The sequence below is a fragment of the Aotus nancymaae genome, unplaced genomic scaffold (assembly GCF_030222135.1).
Source record: "Aotus nancymaae isolate 86718 unplaced genomic scaffold, 86718_ANA_hifiasm-v0.15.2.pri h1tg000076l, whole genome shotgun sequence".
In the NCBI taxonomy this organism is placed as follows: domain Eukaryota; kingdom Metazoa; phylum Chordata; class Mammalia; order Primates; family Aotidae; genus Aotus; species Aotus nancymaae.
Window position 1 is genome coordinate 5,338,915 of NW_026988491.1, and position 17,509 is coordinate 5,356,423.

At 45.8% G+C, this 17,509-nt stretch overlaps 1 protein-coding gene across 5 annotated transcripts in view; it reads left to right on the forward strand.

The window, feature by feature from the left end:
• Positions 1 to 6,920: 6,920 nt before the first annotated feature.
• Positions 6,921 to 17,509, forward strand: part of LOC105730286 (BRISC complex subunit Abraxas 2-like) — a 32,091-nt gene continuing 21,502 nt past the window's right edge. For all 5 annotated transcript variants that reach the window (XM_064367894.1, XM_064367895.1, XM_064367896.1 and 2 more), the window contains exons 1-2: positions 6,921 to 7,012; positions 12,028 to 12,118. In XM_064367894.1, coding sequence (XP_064223964.1) covers positions 6,941 to 7,012; positions 12,028 to 12,118 — 163 coding nt within the window. In that variant the 5' untranslated portion in view covers positions 6,921 to 6,940. The remainder of the gene's footprint in view (positions 7,013 to 12,027; positions 12,119 to 17,509) is intronic.

Here is a 17,509-nt window from a genome sequence, read left to right on the forward strand (position 1 = left end):
ATATTTTGGTAGAAGTTGTTTTAAGTATAATCTGATTATACACATATAATTATCGATCAGCTTTTTCTTACCACACGCTCAGTAGACTTTCATAGTGGAGATATATCTTATCCAAAAAATATACATTAAGGATTTGTAGTATTATTGTATGTAGTAATTAAGAATGGCTTACAATCTCTTGAAGTGACTTAATTTGTTATATTTATGCCGATAATTTTAACAAAATACATTAAAAAGAAGACCTCATGGTAGTTCATGTTCTAGGTAATTTACAACAAACGATAAGGGACATAATACAGATATGTGTTGCCTCATTATTCAGAGAATTAAAAACGTTTATCAGACTCACTAGAATTTACTGATCCAAACTCCTCTAACAATGAGACTTTGAATAGTCAATGAGAATGTATTTCTTCTCCTTTTTCAGCTATTCACAGAATATGTTATCAATTTTCTGTCACTCTCTCTCCCTGGAGAAACGAATTCTACAGAGAAAATAAAAGAGGTATCCTGAAAAATAAAAAGGGATTTGAGTTTTTTTCTTTCTGTGTAAGAATTCAGACATTAGCAGCACTGAATCAGATCAATTCCCTGCAGAAGGCTAAAGCCTGCAGTGGTCCAGGATCCGTAAACTCTACAGATGTGGGAAAAGAATGATAAAGGGAAGCTACTAAATATTCCTTTACTAAACCGTGCATGCAAAGCATGTCGATTGCCCCTGGTTTTAACTATCTGCACTGTAAATAAGAGATCTATCAGCCAAGTAGTTAAAGGTGAAAGACTCTCCTATTATCCTTTTAATTCCAATAAAACTATTCAACCAATTTTATTCACTTACACTGTTAATAAATTAGACCCTATCCTTTAGAAACCTTGCTCAAGTTGAAAACAGAAAAAAATGGTCATATCTTTCAAATTTTTCTCTCCAATTTCTACATATTAATTAACCTTATGCACTGAATTTTGAATTATGGAAACAAATTTTATTTTTGTGTTTAGTCAAGTAAAAACACTACGTAAAGGAAAACTCTAGACAGAGTGAAACTCCATCTCAAAACACCAAAAAAAAAAAAAAAGAAAACCCAGAGAATGCGAACTTGCTATGCAGTTTAATGTTGATTCCAGAATATATCCGTTGCATAGGAGGAGGGCAAGGCATCCATGCTAGCTAGTTGAAATACAAGTTGAATTTGTAAATTAAGGAAAGTCAGGGTAATCCAGACCTCACCGTGTAAAGGAAACTGAACAAGAAATTTAGGATGAGTTTGGCATAATTTGTAGTACTCTAATCAGAGGAATCAATGCAATCAAAAGCACATTTTTATTCACACTAGTTGGAGAGAAATGTCCAAATCAAAGTTGTAGCCATACACATTTCCAATCAAATTTCTCTGGTGATTGGCACCTCAAATTACAGTGCTTGTGTTGAATGCATGTGAGATTACACATGAATTAGCCTGGCATGCTGACTCATGCCTGGAATCCCACCACTTTTTGAGGTCAAGGTGACATTTAGGTGGCCTGGGGCGGGGTGGGGAGACATTGGGGCAGGGTGGGGAGTCATTGGGGCAGGGTGGGGAGAGATCGGGGCAGGCTGGCTGGCACTGCAGTTTATCACATCTTTATTCTCCCATGTCGCTTTTTCAGTCTCCTGGATGTTGGTCTTGTACGTCTGCCTGTGGTGACTCCGAATCCTTCCGGGGATCAGCGGGGACGTTTAGCGGGTAGGGGCCCCTCAGCTCTCCCCCACCTCCATTCCTGGGGAGGGACCAGTCGGAGACTTTGGCTGCCAGCTGTGGGTAGGGAACAGCTGCTTACTGCAAGGGCTGCAGCATCCTTGGGCTGGGTGTCCTCCCATTCCATGGGGGAATCCGAGGAACTGCGGAGGTGGTCTTTCCCCAGCACCTAGTACATAAAGATTGATCCAAAAAATCATAAAACAAATAGATGACCTTTTCTACTTACAGGAATAAGATAACATTTTACAACTGTCAAAGCAAGCGATAAATCTTGAGGACAACAATTTCAAATGGCATGAGAATAATCACAAGCTTCAGTGAATACTTGGTAAACAAAGTGATAAAACTAGCCCAGTACAAAAACTTCAAGAAACACAATGTCTAATAAAACCACACAGCCTTCACCCAGCCATAATATTAGGTCAGTGAACCAGAAATAGACTTTTGCAATATCAAACTCCTTTCAGTTCCTTCTTTCCCTCAGCTCAACTGCTTCCAGGGGGGAAAAACGTGTATGGGCTCAAACTCCATTATGGCGGAGACACTTAGGGGTCTCTACACTGGAGTGATCCCCACACTGCGTCAGGCTTCCCAAAGGGAAGGACGCCTCCTGCAGGGCTGTGTGCGCTGGGCACTCCATGGCCCTTGGAGTGGAAACTCACAGGCACCTGGGCCTTGTCAGCCCTGTTCATTTCTGTCAGGCTCCTGCTATGGACATTTCCCTTTAAGGCCCTGGGACTGCAGTCGACGGAAGCGAGGTTTCCCTGAGTCTCCAGGGGCCTCGAGATAGATGCTGCTCCCCCACTGCTACAGGGGCCCCCTTTCTCCTCCTCCTGCCCCTGGGTCTCTACCTGATGGTCCACTTCCATCGCTTCTTCCAGCTCTTCTTCCGCCGCCCCCACCTCCGCCTTTGGGGTCTGGCCCGGCGCTTTCCCCACGGTGTTTCTGCTGCCTGCAAAGTTGTGTGGAGGCAGCACAGGTTTCTTGCTCGATGGGGGCCTCCAGACCCGGGGAGGAGGGTCCCACTGTTGGTTGCTGGAGCTCAGGGTCTTGCAGCTGACTACTATGCAAAGTCGAAGACCCGGCTCGGGGGACAAGGTGAAGCGATGAGAGTTTAGCGCTCCCGGGGCAGGCGCACGCGCAGGAACTGCGGGGTGAACCTGGCGAGTTGAAGAGTCTTCATGGACGTTAGGTGACCATGGTGGGGCAGGCGCACGCGCAGGAACTGCGGGGTGAACCTGGCCGGCTGAAGAGTTTGTGTGGACTGGAGGTGACCCTTGCAGTTGCCACTGCTGCTGGAGCCTGCGGTGTACCCAGGAACAAAATACACTTAGTAAATTTCCCATGTTAGGAAAGTTGTGCACAGACCAATACAATGGTCAGAAATGGAGAGGGTAGTCCTGAGTCACCCACTAGTCTGTGTCCGGGTGGGGCACTGGGCAGCTGGGCTCTTATGACATCTCAATGGGGCTGGTGACAGAGCAGGGCCGGTTGCCTCTCCAGGGGCTCAGACACACCCCTTCCCCTCTCCGGGGGCTCAGACACACCCCTTCCCCTCTCCGGGAGCTCGGACACACCCCCTCCCCCTCTCCGGGGGCTCAGACATGCCCCCTCCCCCTCTCCGGGAGTCTGGGAAAAAAGCCCCATCAGAACCTACCTGATACCATTTTGTCCCATCCAGGCCCCACTCCCTACCTACCATTTTGTCTTCTGCAGGCCCCACTCTGTGCCTGTCATTTTGTCTTCTGCAGGCCCCACCCTGTGCCTGCCATTTTGTCTTCCTGCCTACTACTTTGTCCTATCTGGGCCCCTCTCCCTGCCTACTATTTTGTCCTATCTGGGCCCCACTCCCCTCCATTTTGTTCCATCCGGGTCCCACTCCCCTCCATTTTGTCCCACTCACCTTGGGCACAGCCAAACACCTCCACTCCCTATAAAACCCCGTGCGTGAGAGGATTCCGCGTGACTTCTCTGGCTCCTCCTGTCTGGACCACAGAACCTCACCCGGGAGCCTGAATAAATTCCTTCGCATTGGATTATCTTCGTGCTGGCTTCAGTTTCTTTGTTTCAAACGTGGCAAGAACCCAAGAACAAAGCTTACAAGTGGTGCCGATACCCGGGAGGAGTTGTAAGACCCCTCCTGGGGGAAACTGATTCCTCCACTCAACGCCGGACCGGGGAGCACAAGGTCAGGGTCAGGATTTGGAGGGAGACATCCCCACTTTCATGAACCCTCTCGTTGTCGGTGCTCGTTAAGCATGGCCTGGGATGCTTAGCCGCTCTTCCGACCACCCCCGCAGCAGCGATTAAGGTGTGGGTATTCAGAAGCCCCATTACCCCCGGCTCATACCAAATTTGTTGTTTTAAATTAGCCCATTTGGCATAAAAGGCTCCCGTTTATTTAAAAAAAAACAAACAAACTGTATTTTCGGCTTCTTTCTTTTTCTGTCTCTCTCTTAGCTTTCTCTCTTTCTCCCTCCCACAATGGTGGCCGTACCACGCCCTTGAGATGGCGGCCGCTTCACACTCTTAGCTTTCTCTTCCACCTAAGATTGCGGCTGGACCGCACCCTTAAGATGGCGGCAGCTTTCTATTTTTAACTACTTTCTCCCGCTTTCTACTTTAACTCTATTTTTCTCCCTTTCTTCCTAATTCCGGTGTGAGTGAGTGAGTGAGTGAGTGAGTTTGTTTATGTGTAGTCCCATGGCCTGACAGCTACGGGGCTTGTGTGGGCCTCAACCCGCCGTTCCACGGGAACGTGACCGGGAAGGCATCAGACTGGTCTCCCGTTTGGGGGGGCACCCACTCTTTGTCTGTCAGTCTTGTATGTGGTACTGTCTTTATGGTAACCTCTAATTTTGCCATGTGGCAGATAGCCCTAGCCCTGTCTCTTTTTATTTTCTTCCTTGTTATAATCATTATAGCCTGTAGGTTTTCTCCGCCACCTCCTCCGGGAAAGGAACTCTTCTGCCCGTGTTGGGTGTAGTAGTGTTCCTATCCCTTCCTCACCTTCGACTGCCCCACAAAAGCCAACTATGGGGAACCAGAAGTCCCGCTTAGACCCCAAGTCATCATTAAGATGCCTAGCCCAAGACCTACCCAAACTAGGGCTTTCCATAAAGAAAAGAAAAAAAATGCCTTCTTTACCATTGCTCTACACTCTGAGTCTTACTTTCTCTTTAAAAATCCTTCAGTCAGCTTTCCTCTCACTTCTCTACTCAACTTGGCTGCTTTGTTTCCTCTTCCATCCCATTCCCCCTCCCCCGCCCATTCCTGTCCTAAGCTAATGGATACATTTGTTACACCTCGGGAGGGCCTCTAACCTTTCTCTCTCTAGCCCAGACCTTGCCTTTTTGTAAATGGGAGTTCAATAGTGACAGCTGAGGGACGACAAAAAGCGGCCTATGCAGTAGTTACAGCCTTATTGAAAAATAAGGCTGTCAGCTGGGCACAGTGGCTCACGCCTGTGATCCCAGCACTTTGGGCAGCCAAGGCGGGTGGATTGTTTGAGCCAAGGAGTTCAAGAGCAACCTGGGCAATATTTCAAGACCCCATCTCTACAACAAATATTAAAATTAGCTGGGCATTGTGGTGTGTGCCTGTGGTCCCAGCTACTTGGGAGGCTGAGTTGGGAGGATCTATTGAGCCCAGGAGGCGGAAGTTGCAGTGAGCCAAGATCACGCAAGTACACTCCAGCTTGGGCAACAGAGTGAGACCCTATCTCAAAAATAATAATAATAAAATAAAAATTTTAAATAGGATGCCAGGGCCCCACCTTAGACGTGCAGAATGGGAGCCCTGCATGTAAGGTACCCCCACATTTTGAGAAGGACCCAACACTTTTTCCTATGTTGGGCTGGAGGGTGCCCTATTTTCAGATGGCAAAGTCGTTTGGGGCAGTGCCCTGCAGGGCCTCCAGGTGAGGCTGACTGGCAGATGAGGTGGGAAGGGTTGGGGGTGGGGTTGGTGGCTCCTGAGGTCAAGAGAGCCCCACTGACCATCATTTCCTCCCCCACTCAGTTCCGAATAAGGTGGCCTTATTCGGTAGGTCCATTGGGGAAGCGACGTGCCTCGAGGGTCGCTGAATTTCAGACTTGGCACATGGCAACCTCTGCCTCCCGGGTTCAAGCAATTCTCGTGCCTCAGCCTCCTGAGGCTCCTTCCTCAGGACCCCACCATCTTCCTTTGCCTGTCCCATTTTACAAGTTAAATACAGCTCCAGGACGCCTGTGGTGCTGACTCAGTCTCCCTGGCTGTGGCCAGGCGGTGGACTGGGCAGGTGCTCACAAGTACAGACAGGTGAAGCAGAAAGCTGTCCTTTCACAAGGAAAACCTTGCTGCCTGAGCAATCGGCCTCTCATCCAGCAGGACGCACCTGCCCTGAGCCACAGCCCTAAGGTCACCTTTGGAGGGGGTTGCTCTGGGCTGGACACAGGGAAGTTCCCTGGGAGGCCTGAGCCCCTCACAGGAGGCCCCCTTCCCAAGAGCAGGGCTTCCAACGTGGGGTGGGGGGAGGGTCTCATCATGTTGGCCAGGCTGGTCTTGAACTCCTGACCTCAGGTGATACTCCTGCCTTGACCTCCTAAACTGCTGGGTACAGGCGTGAGCCACCGCGCCCAGCCTTAAATGTTTGCTTTTTTTTTTTTCTTTTTCTTTTTTTAGACAGAAACTGGCTCTGTCACCCAGGCTGGAGTACAGTGGTGCGATCCCGGCTCACTGCAACCTCCACCTCCTGGGTTCAAGCAATTCTACTGCCTCAGTCTCCCGAGTAGCTGGAACTACAGGCGCGTACCACCACGCCCGGCTAATTTTTTGTATTTTTGGTAGAGACGGGGTTTCACCTTGTTAGCCAGGATCTCGATCTCCTGACCTCGTGATCCGCCCACCTCGGCCTCCCAAAGTACTGGGATTCCAGGTGTGAGCCATCGCGCCGGGCCTGAACGTTGGCTTTTAGTACTAAGAGTTTCATTTGCAAAGGGAAAGAACTGTTTAGGGAACGATCAACCGCTGTCTGAGGCGTGTCAGGAGCGACACCTCTGTGGAGGTTACAGTGCCAGGGTCCTTCCAATCGCTAGGGGGCGCTCAGGGCTCTCGGCGGCTGCCAGCTGCAGACTCCATTTCCCATGATGCCAAGGGGTAGGGCCGGCCGGAAGGCCGTGTGCCCTCCGCGGGGCATGATGGGGGAGCTGGAGATTTCCATCATGGCGGCGTCCATTTCGGGCTACACCTTCAGTGCTGTGTGTTTCCACAGCGCCAACAGCAACGCGGACCACGTAGGTGCCGGGCCCCCTGCCGCAGCCGCTGGGGGATTTCAGCCTCTGTCTCAGACCGGCGCTCGCGGCCAAGCTGGGACCGCATGCGGCTCGCCCTCTGGGCACCAGGGCCGGCCGGAGGAGCTGGTGACCCGGGCGGCTCCCCCCCCCCCCGGTGAGCTCTTGCCTCTGGGGGCTCCTTCGCCCCCGGGACGGGCCCCTTCGCTTCGAGCTCTCCGCCGCTCGGCCGTCCCGGGACAGCCGTCTCCTGTGCAGCAAAGCTGCCCCGCTTGGCCTCCTGCAGTGTCAGGAGTCGCTCGGTGTAAACCGAGCGCCTGCCCCTCTCTGAGAGTCAGGCTTCTAGACTTAGGAGGGGCGCACGGGGTCGGGAAGGAATCTAGAGGCCGGGCGTTTAGTCCAGGAGGCGAGGTACTCAGCCCCGCCCGCCGATCTCACAGGTTGTCGTGGGGGTGCTACGAGTGAAACCATGGCTGTCACTGTTCATACTTGTTAGACACGATTGTGTGTTTTCTTCGCCCCGATGCAAAATGGAGAATGTAAACAGGAGCGTTAGATGCAGGGTCTATTTGTATTTCCTTGAAGTTGCGTGTTTAGTTCTTTGGCTAGAGTTCTCAGAGGACGGGACTAGTCACAGTGAAATAGGGAAGTGACAGGCCCACGAGTGAATTAACGGAAATACATAGGCTTTGGAGCCCGTAGCAGGAGCAGATCCTCTCTGTTTCAGTGTCTTTATTTTACAAATTGTCTTTTAACGTCATTGGCCTCTGATTGGAAATGCTTTGTGAAACTAGATCACTTCTCTCTTAAAGGAAGTATATAATTTGGCCACCAAATTGGGGGATTATTTTAAGTGATGTTAACAGTGAATGATTCAAACTCATTAAACCTATGTGTGGGGTTTTTGGTTGTCATTACAAAGCAAAATGGTACACTGCAGAAGGAGGAACTGCATTTGGTTTGATGTCAGCAATCTTAGTTTCCCTTAATAAAAACTGATTTCACAGAGAGGTGATTCCGTTAGTAAACTGAATGCAATTAAATTATTGTACCTTTCATCTCTTCAGTGTTGATGGTTGAACTTAATGACAGCAATAGGAATATATAGAGCATGGGTTTTTCCAGAGGCAGCTTTGAACACTATGGCCTAGGGTATTACAGCCAGCTATTTAATAATGTAATATAGTTCCATATGTAAGGGTTTTTTTTTAAGTGTCCATGGACTATTAAAAATGAGTCCTTTACACTATTTCTTAGAATGCCTAGTAATAATCACAGTTTATGTATATGACAAGATTACTGTAAGAGCAAGCAGCTACCTGTTGAAAACAATTAATTGAAGAGATATTCCCTTAATATCTACTCTGTGCAAGGCGTGGTACTAGACTTCATAGAAATTTTCACTAATGCCAATAGTTGGCAACTGTGTTTTATATGACCATCCATGCTTGTTGATATTAACTTTGCCACAATTATAGATGTGGAATCCTTGAAAATAAATTCAATTTTAAGGTTGAAGAACCAACAATTTACTTTTGCAGTACATGCTTATTTTGTCCAGACAAGAAATTAATTTAAGACCACTCATCTGTAGACCTGGGGCTAGCATACTTTTCTGTACAGGACCAGATAGTAAACTCTGGGCGTTGTAAGCCATATGGTCTCTATAGCAACTATTCAACTCTGCTGTTACTGGCAGAAAGCAGCGATAGACAGTAAAAGATTCAAGGAGACTGTGTTCTTGGCCAGGCGTGGTAGCTAATTCCTGTAATCCCAGCACTTTGGGAGGCTGAGGCAGGCAGAGCACTTGAGGTCAAGACTTCGAGTCCAGCCTGTCCAACATGGAGAAACCCCACCTCTACTATAAATACAAAATTAGCTGGGCGCGGTGGCGCAAGCCTGTAATCCCAGATACTCGGGAGGCTGTGGCAGGAGAATCGTTTGAACTTGGGAGGTGGGGGTTGCAGTGAGCTGAGATCGTGCCATTGCACTCCAGCCTGGGCAACAAGAGCGAAACTCCATCTCAAAAAATAATAATAAAATAAAAACATAGAAACCATTGTTAGCTTACAGGCCATATATTAATAAGCATTAGGCTGGAATTAGTCCCTATGCCACAGTTTGCCAACTCCTATTATAAAGTAACAGTGATTCAGATAATGCAGACCAGTATATGTCTAAACCTTCCTCTTGTACTTGGCTTTCGAATATCCCTATTTATTTTTATTTTTATTGTATTTTTTGAGATGGAGTTTCGCTCTTGTTGCCCAGGCTGGAGTACAATGGTGTGATCTCAGCTCACCGCAACCTCCGCCTCCTGGGTTCAAGCAATTCTCCTGCCTCAGTCTCCCGAGTAGCTGGGATTACAAGCATGTGCCACCACGCCCAGCTAATTTTTTGTATTTTTTAATAGAGATGGGATTTCTCCATGTTGGTCAGGCTGGTCTCGATCTCCTGATCTCAGGTGATCCACCCACCTCGGCCTCCCAAAGTGCTGGAATTACAGGCATGAGCCACTGTGCCCAGCCACAGAATGTCCTTTTTTTAAAAATAGCTACAGACAAGGTCTCACTATGTTGCCCAGGCTGGTCTCAACCTCCTGGCCTCAAGCAATCTTCCCTCTTTGGCCTCTTAAAGTGTTGAGATTACAGGCGTGAGCCACCTCATCTGACCTAGAATTTCTTGATGTCACTGTCGATTTATATCATTATTCCTCAAACGGAAGACTGTTGTGGGATTACCAGATGAAATACAGGACACTCAGTTAAATTTGAATTTTGGATAAATAGCAATTAATTTATAGTATAAGTATATCCTGAAACTTTACAAAATAATTATTTATCTGAAAATAAAATTTTGGTGTCTTGTAACTTTTTTGCTAAATCCGGCAACCCAATACTGTAGAATCCAAATCCAGCTATATTCTTAAGGTCTAAAGTTCTGTGTGAATATGAAATTATTTTTTCACTTTGATTTTTTGAAAGTGGAGTTTCTTTTGTTTATTTTGTTTGTCTTTTGCTTGTGACAAGACAAAGCTGCTTTTGTGGTGAGAATTCATAACTGAAAGATTTTCATAGGATAAAACAAGCTTATTTAGCCAATATTTCTTAAATTAGCAGTCATGGACACTCCTTTGGGTCTGAGAGAGTTTTTTTTAAGGGAGTATATATATTTCTTATTTATTTATTTATTTATTTATTTGAGACAGAGTCTCGCTCTGTTGCCCAGGATTGAGTGTGGTGGCACGATCTTGGCTCACTGCAACCTCTACCTCCCAGGTTCAAGCAATTCTTCTGCCTCAGCCCCTGAGTAGCTGGGATTACAGGCATACATCACCACACCTGGCTAGTTTTTGTATTTTTAGTAGAGACAGGGTTTCTCCATATTGGCCAGGCTGGTCTCGAACTCCTGATCTCAGACGATCCGCCTGCTTAGGCTTCCCAAAGTTCTGGGATTACAAGCAAGAGCCACCATGCCTGGCCTATAATACAATTCTTAATTTAAGAAATGCTCTGTGATGGTTTAGTATTTTAGGGCACTCCCACTCCTCAAATTAAATACAAAAACTTGGCTGTAAAGCATCTGTCTTCCCCCTCAATCCCATAGATTCTCACTAAACTGGAAATGTTTTTAAACTAGGAAATTTCCTTAATTGATTTGAAGGATGAACTTAGAATAGAAGGATATATAGTACAAAGGCATTGTTTCAACAAATTTATTCAACCAGTGTTAGCGAGGCACCTACTAAGTGTTAGGCATTGTGCTGGGTGCTGAGACAGAGCAGTTAACAAGCACACAGTCCCTGCTCTCATGGAGTTTACATCCTGGCCAGGGATAATAAATGTATTTATAAATATATAATATGATGGATAGTGAGAAGACTAAGAAGATAAAGATTGTAAGGTAAAGTGGGCAGATGCTATTTCCATGAAGTTGATCAGGCAAGACTTCTTTGATAAGTTGCCATTTGTGTAAAGACCTGAATGCAGGAAAGGAGGAAGCCCTGTGCTATCTGGGGAGAGAGATTCCAGGACAGCTTCTCAGTTTACCCTCTGTACGGGAAAGTTACTTTAGGATTTAGAGTATGTCTTCTCCCAGCTGTGCTTGTGCAGAACATGGTAGCAAGTACGCAAAGAGTAGGTGATAAGCCAGTAATCTAGAATCAACAGTGGTGGTAAATGCCCTCCAAAAGTGTAAATCAGTTAACCTCTGCATTTATTAAAGAAAAATGTTAAGGCCGGGCGCGGTGGCTCACGCCTATAATCCCAGCACTTTGGGAGGCCGAGGCGGGTGGATCACGAGGTCAAGAGATCGAGACCATCTTGGTCAACATGGTGAAACCCCGTCTCTACTAAAAATACAAAAATTAGCTGGGCATGGTGGCGCATGCCTGTAGTCCCAGCTACTCTGGAGGCTGAGGCAGGAGAATTGCTTGAACCCAGGAGGCGGAGGTTGCGATAAGCCGAGATCAAGCCATTGCACTCCAGCCTGGGCAACAAGAGCGAAACTCTGTCTCAAAAAAAAAAGAAAAATGTTCATGTGGATGATAGGAAATTTAATTGTTTTGCTAAAATCCTAATTTTCTATGCCAGCCTGTATAAAAGCATTTACTTGGCATTATGTTAACTTTATCTTTTCATCATCAGCAACGTTTTTATGACAATGAAATACATTGTATATGATTTCAAGAAAACAACTTTGAAATGTTTCTACTTCCTGAGTTTGTTGACATGGGTACTTAAGATTTAGGTGATGAAATTCACTCTTCAAAAGATGGAAGAGTTGAAGGGATTAAAATAATGTTTTATCTTGTTATAGAATCCTTTCTTGGAATAATCTAACAGATATAGCTCAGAGTGCTTTACTCTTTGTAGGTTTATAGAACAGTGGTTCACATGGGAAGCTTGTTTGGATTATTGTGAAAATTACTATAAGTTTATATGACCTCAGTTTCTCTTAATTTCAGTAAAAGTCATTTTTATTTTCAGTCTACAGCTATTTTCTTGTATTACTTTTAGGAAGGATTTTTGCTGGGAGAGGTAAGACAGGAGGAAACCTTTAGCATCAGTGGCTCGCAGATCAGCAACACAGAATTTCTGCAAGTCATTGGTAAGTACATTTCTCGGTAGTTGGTAAGTAAATATCTTTTTCATGTATTTACTTACTGTTTGTTTAGTTGTTTTGCCCTTAACTGATTTTATCCTAAAAAATTAAAAGAGTACGTAGAAAAAAAAACTAAAATAAGGCCGAGGTGGTAGTTCATGCCTGTCCAGCATTTTGGGAGGCCGAGGCGGGCAGATCACCTAAAGTCAGGAGTTTGAGACCAGCCTGGCCAACATGGTGAAACCCCTTCTCTACTAAAAATACAAAAATTTGTCAGGCATGTGGCAGGTACCTGTCATCCCAGCTACTCAGGAGACTGAAGCAAGAGAATCGCTTGAACCCAGGAGGCAGAGGTTGCAGTTAGCCGAGATCACACCATTGCACTCCAGCCTGGGTAACAAGAGTGAGACTTTGTCACAAAAAAAAAAACAAAAAAGAAAAACACTAAAATTATTTGTACTAATAAATGATATGAAATGTTTTCATGTCAGTATAAAGTCAGAGAGGCCCGGCGCCATGGCTCACGCCTATAATCCCAGCACTTTGGAAGACCGAGACTGGCGGATCACCTGAGGTCGGGAGTTCAAGACCAGCCTGACCAACATGGTGAAACCCTGTCTCTACTAAAAATAGAAAATTAGCCAGGCATGGTGATGCACGCCTGTAATCCCAGCTACTCAGGAGGCTGAGATAGATTTGCTTGAACCCAGGAGACGGAGGTTGTGGTGAGCCAAGATTGCCCCACTGCACTCCAGCCTGGACAACAAAGTGAAACTGGCTCTAAACAAGACAAAACAAAAAAACAGAGTGTCTAATAAGTATGGGTCTTCTATAAAGTATTCCTTACCCACCAATGGGGGTGACTTTTACTGAATTGCTGTGTGACCACTTGATTGAACCACCATGAACCTCGGGTTTGCAAATTAGGCTCTTCCCATTGCCATTATCACCTCGTACTATGATGAATGCATGTATTGTGCTGGTCCTTCTAAAGGGATCCAGCAAGAATGTTTACATGTGTTTACATGGGATGTTTGCTAAACCTATACAGCCTTCTGTGGGATAAGCCAAATACCCATTTTGGAGGAGAGATCTGGGGAAGATGAAGGCGTCTGTATAGTTATAGATGCACCCCCTTCTCTTTGGGTCAGTCTCCTTTTGATAAATAGAGGTCACAGTCTTTTCGAGTACACTTCAGGCAGATCACCAAACCGCATATCCTAATACTCTGAACAAAGCAAGGAACTTTTCATTTATTTATGCAGCAAACATTTATTGAAGAACTTTCATATATGAGGCATGTTCTGCACAGTGAAGGAAATCCCCAGAATCACCCCTGCCTTCTAGAGCTGTGAGCAGGATTAGACAGGCAAGAAGAATTACCAGACCGTGCAAGAAGAGTGCTGTAAGAAAGTAATAAAGAAAATCCCCTAAGTGCCCAAAGGAGAGAGAAAACGGCTAGTGGGGAGATGAGTAGAGATGTCAGTAAGGAGGTAACCCTAACGGGCAGTACATTCATGGGAGCACAGAATGAGGACTGCAGAGAACATAAGGGAATCTGGCCTGTTTGATGACTAAAATACAGATATGTGGGGATGAGTGGTTTGCAGTTTGAAATACTGTTGGCTAGCTGGGCATGGCGTATCACACCTGTAATCCCAGCACTTTGGAAGGCCAAGGTGGGTGGATCACCTGAGGTCGGGAGTTTGAGACCAATCTGACCAACATGGAGAAACCCCATCTTTACTAAAAATACAAAATTAGCTGGGCATGGTGGTGCATGCCTGTAACCCCAGCTACTCAGGAAGCTGAGGCAAAGGAATCACTTGAACCCAGGAGACAGAGGTTGCAGTGAGCCGAGATTGTGCCATCACACTCCAGCCTTAGCAACAAGAGTAAAATTCCATCTCAAAGAGAAAAAAACGAAAAAAATGCTGTTGGCAAGTTTGGTCATGTTGCAAGCAAAAAATTTCAAGCTTCTTCTGATAGGCTTCTAGTATGTGGGGTAGGGGACAAGGGTGTATATATTTTTTTTTTGAGATGCAGTCTCATTCTGTCACCCAGGCTGGAATGCAGTAGTGCTATCTCGGCTCACTGCAACCTCTGCCTCCTGGGTTAAAGTGATTCTCCTGCCTGAGCTTCCTGAGCAGCTGTGATTACAGGTGCACGCCACCAAGCCCGGCTAATTTTTGTGTTTTTAGTAAAGACAGAGTTTCACCATGTTGGTCAGACTGGTCTCGAACTCCTGACCTTAGTTGATCCACCCTCCTCAGCCTCCCAAAGTGCTGGGATTACAAGCAAGAGCCACCTGTGCCTGGCCCCAAGGGTTTGTATTGAGGTTAGGTTAGGATTGGAGGAATCAAGAGACTGAACTGCCTCCTAATGCAGGCTTGCCCAACCCATGTCCTGCAGGCTGCATACAGCTCACAACAGCTTTGAATGCAGCCCAACACAAATTTATAAACTTTCTTAAAACATTATGAGATTTTTTTAAAGCTCATCAGCTATTGTTAGTATATTTTATGTGTGGCTCAAGACAATTGTTCTTGCAGTGTGACCCAGGAAAGCCAAAAGATTGGATACCCTTGCCCTAATGGATCAAAACTATCAAACCCACTCATCACATTATTGACTTCTTTACTAAGTAAAGGCCTGAGGCCAGGTGCAGTTGCTCATACCTGTAATCCCAACTTTGGGAGGCTGAGGCAGGAGGATTGCTTGAGGCCAGGAGTTCAAGACCAGCCTGGTGGCAACACCTGGTGCCACCAAGAGAAGGTGGCAACACCCTGTCTCTACAAGAGATTTTTACAATTAGTCAGGTGTGGTGATGTGTTCCTGTCCTGTAGTCCCAGCTACTCAGGAGGCTGAGGCAGGAGGATTGCTTGTGCCTAAAAGTTTGAGGCTACAGTGAACCGTGATCATACCAATGCACTCCAGCCTGGGCAACAGAGCAAGATCTCATCTCAAAAAAGAAAAAAGACTTGGTCTGTGTAAGATAGTATAGCTAGTCCTTCATCAAGGGTGTTTTTGTTTTGCCTCATTCTTTAAAATCCTAAAACAGAATTTTGTTTCTTAGACCATCTGTGGAGTTATTTATTATATGCACCTGGGTTTTCAAGCATACACTGGTAGGCGAAGGTTAAATTGCCAGCTGCAGTTAATGGACAGCAAACCATGAAAGGAAAACCTATTATCTGGCATGATCACAAAAAAGCACTTCTGATTAAAACCCTGACTTTATTTATTTTTAAAGAAATAAAATGATAAAATAATTAAAATTTTTTTTTTTTTTTTTTTTTTGAGACCAAGTTTTGCTCTTGTTGCCCAGGCTGGAGTGCAATGGCATGATCTCATAATCTCCACCTCCTGAGTTCAAGCAGTTCTCTTGCCTCAGCCTCCTGAGTAGCTGGGATTACAGGCACGCGCCACCATGCCTGGCTAATTTTGTATTTTTAGTAGAGACAGGGTCTCACTATATTGTCCAGGCTAGCCCTGAACTCCTGGCCTCAAGCGATCCTCCTACCTTGGCCTTCAAAAATGTTACAGGTGTGAGCCACCTCACTCGCTGTATTTATTTGTATTTGTATTTTATTTTATTTTTTAATTTTTTAAAAATTTTTTATTACTTTTTTTATTTCTTTATTTTAAAAAAATTTACTTTTTTCTTAATAGAGACGGGGTTTCACCATATTGGTCAGGCTGGTCTTGAACTCCTGACCTCAGGTGATCCACCCGCCTCAGCCTCCCAAAGTGCTGGGATTACAGGCGTGAGCCACCGCACCCAGCCTATTTATTTTTAAAAGAAAAATGTTACAATGGGAACAACAAATTTAAGATACTAGCAGACATTTTGTCCATGAGATCCATAATCATTTCAATAAACTGAATGTCACTAATAAGTTAAAGATTGTACAGCACAAGATAGGAGAGCCCCCAGCTTAAGCCCAGGAGATTGAGGGTGCAGTGAACTGTGACCATGCCACTGAATTCCAGCCTGGGTGGAGCAAGACCTTGTCTCAAAAATAAATAAATATATATTTGAGAACATAAACTGGGAACTCTGGAAAACCTGGGTTGAAAAGTCAAACATTAGGTAAAGTGCATTGAGTAATACCCACTACCAGTTGTATAAAGAGATTTTCTGGCATAGCTTATCCTCCAGAATAAGATGATTGATTGATTGATTGATTGATTGATTGAGATGGAGTCTTGCTCTGTTGCCAGGCTGCCAGGCTGGAGTGCAGTAGCACGATTGTGGCTCACTTCAGCCTCTGCCTCCCAGGTTCAAGTGATTCCCCTGCCTCAGCCTCCCAAGTAGCTGTTAGTATAGCTGGGACTATAGGCATGCACGACCATGCCCAGCTAATTTTTTTGTATTTTAGTAGAGATGGGGTTTCAGCATGTTGGGCAGGATGGTCTTGATCTGATCTGCCCGCCTCAACCTCCTAAAGTGCTGAGATTATAGGCGTGAGCCACCATACTCGGCCTCTATCATTTTTAGTGATAAAAAGAAGGAAATATTTCTAGATGAGGTTTTATTTATTTATTTATTTTTTTTTTTGAGATGCAGTCTCTCTCTGTCACCCAGAATGGAGTGCAGTGGCGCGATCTCGGCTCACTGCAACCTTCGCCTCCTGGGTTCAAGTGATTCTCCCACACTTTAGCCTCCCAAGTAGCTGGAATTACAGGCACCCACCATCGTGCCCGGCTAATTTTTGTATTTTTAGTAGAGACAGGGTTTCACCATTTTGGCCAGGCTAGTCTTGAACCCCTGATCTCAGGTGATGCACCCACCTCGGCCTCCCAAAGTGCTGGGATTACAGGTGTGAGCCACCATGCCTGGCCTATTTTTATTTGATTTTATTTTTTGAGACAGAGTCTTGCTCTGTCGCCAGGCGCCAGGCTGGAGTGCAGTGGCGCGATCTTAGCTCACTGCAACCTCTGCCTCCTGGGTTTAAGCAATTCTCCTGCCTCAGCTTCCCGAGTAGCTGCGTGCCACCATGCCCAGCTAATTTTTATATTTTAGTAGAGATGAGGTTTCACTGTGTTGGCCAGAATGATCTCAATCTCTTGACCTTGTGATCCGCCTGTCTCAGCCTCCCAAAGTGCCGGGATTACAGGTGTGAGCCACCGCGCCCGGCCTATTTTTCTTTCTTTTTTTTTTTTTTTTTTTTGAGACGGAGTTTCGCTCTTGTTACCCAGACTGGAGTGCAATGGCGCGATCTCGGCTCACCGCAACCTCCGCCTCCTGGGTTCAGGCAATTCTCCTGCCTCAGCCTCCTGAGTAGCTGGGATTACAGGCACGCATCACCGTGTCCAGCTAATTTTTTGTATTTTTAGTAGAGACAGGGTTTCACCATGTTGACCGGGATGGTCTTGATCTCTTGACCTCGTAAT